Below are 535 nucleotides of genomic sequence, written 5' to 3'. Positions count from 1 at the left end.
ATCTCCTTCCAGGACGTGTTCTCCACCATGGTGGGCCAGAAGCGAAAACGGGGCCGAGGGGGAGAAGACGGCACCAGGAAAAAGCCGCAGCAGCCGGTGCAACGGGACGAGGACTTCTACATCCCGTACCGGCCCAAGGACTTTGAGAGCGAGAGGGGGTGAGTCCAAGAGGGCTCCCGCTGCCGTCCCGCCCCGGCCCGTGCCGGGGGCTGCTCTCACCTCCTGCCCTTTGCAGGCTGAGGGTGGGCGGCGAGGGCAGTCCCTTCGAGCAGCAGGCGGCCGGAGCTGTCCTGGATCTCATGGGTGACGAAAACCACAACCTCAACAAGAGCAAGCAGCTGCTGAAGTGGTGAGTGGGGTCTGGCCATGGAGTGGGGGGGGAAATCAGGGCTGGGGGTCCCACCGCCCGGTCCCACCGCCCTCCCCTCTCTCACAGGGACCGCAAGAAGAAGCGGTTCGTGGGGCAGACGGGCCAGGAGGGCAAGAAGAAGGTGCGGACGCAGAGCGGGCGCTACATCAGCAGCTCCTACAAGAA

General features: G+C 65.4%; 1 protein-coding gene across 1 annotated transcript in view; it reads left to right on the top strand.

The window, feature by feature from the left end:
• Window positions 1-535, top strand: part of DDX54 (DEAD (Asp-Glu-Ala-Asp) box polypeptide 54) — a 4,864-nt gene that overhangs the window by 3,684 nt on the left and 645 nt on the right. The window contains exons 10-12 of the mRNA XM_009330882.1: window positions 13-158; window positions 236-349; window positions 437-535. The exon at window positions 437-535 is cut by the window's right edge and continues 5 nt beyond it. Of these exons, the coding sequence (XP_009329157.1) occupies window positions 13-158; window positions 236-349; window positions 437-535 (359 nt within the window). The remainder of the gene's footprint in view (window positions 1-12; window positions 159-235; window positions 350-436) is intronic.

This window comes from Pygoscelis adeliae, unplaced genomic scaffold (assembly GCF_000699105.1).
Source record: "Pygoscelis adeliae isolate BGI_AS28 unplaced genomic scaffold, ASM69910v1 Scaffold358, whole genome shotgun sequence".
Taxonomy (NCBI): Eukaryota; Metazoa; Chordata; class Aves; order Sphenisciformes; family Spheniscidae; genus Pygoscelis; species Pygoscelis adeliae.
Note: the sequence above shows the minus strand (reverse complement) of the source record. Positions and strands in the feature narration are given on the sequence as shown.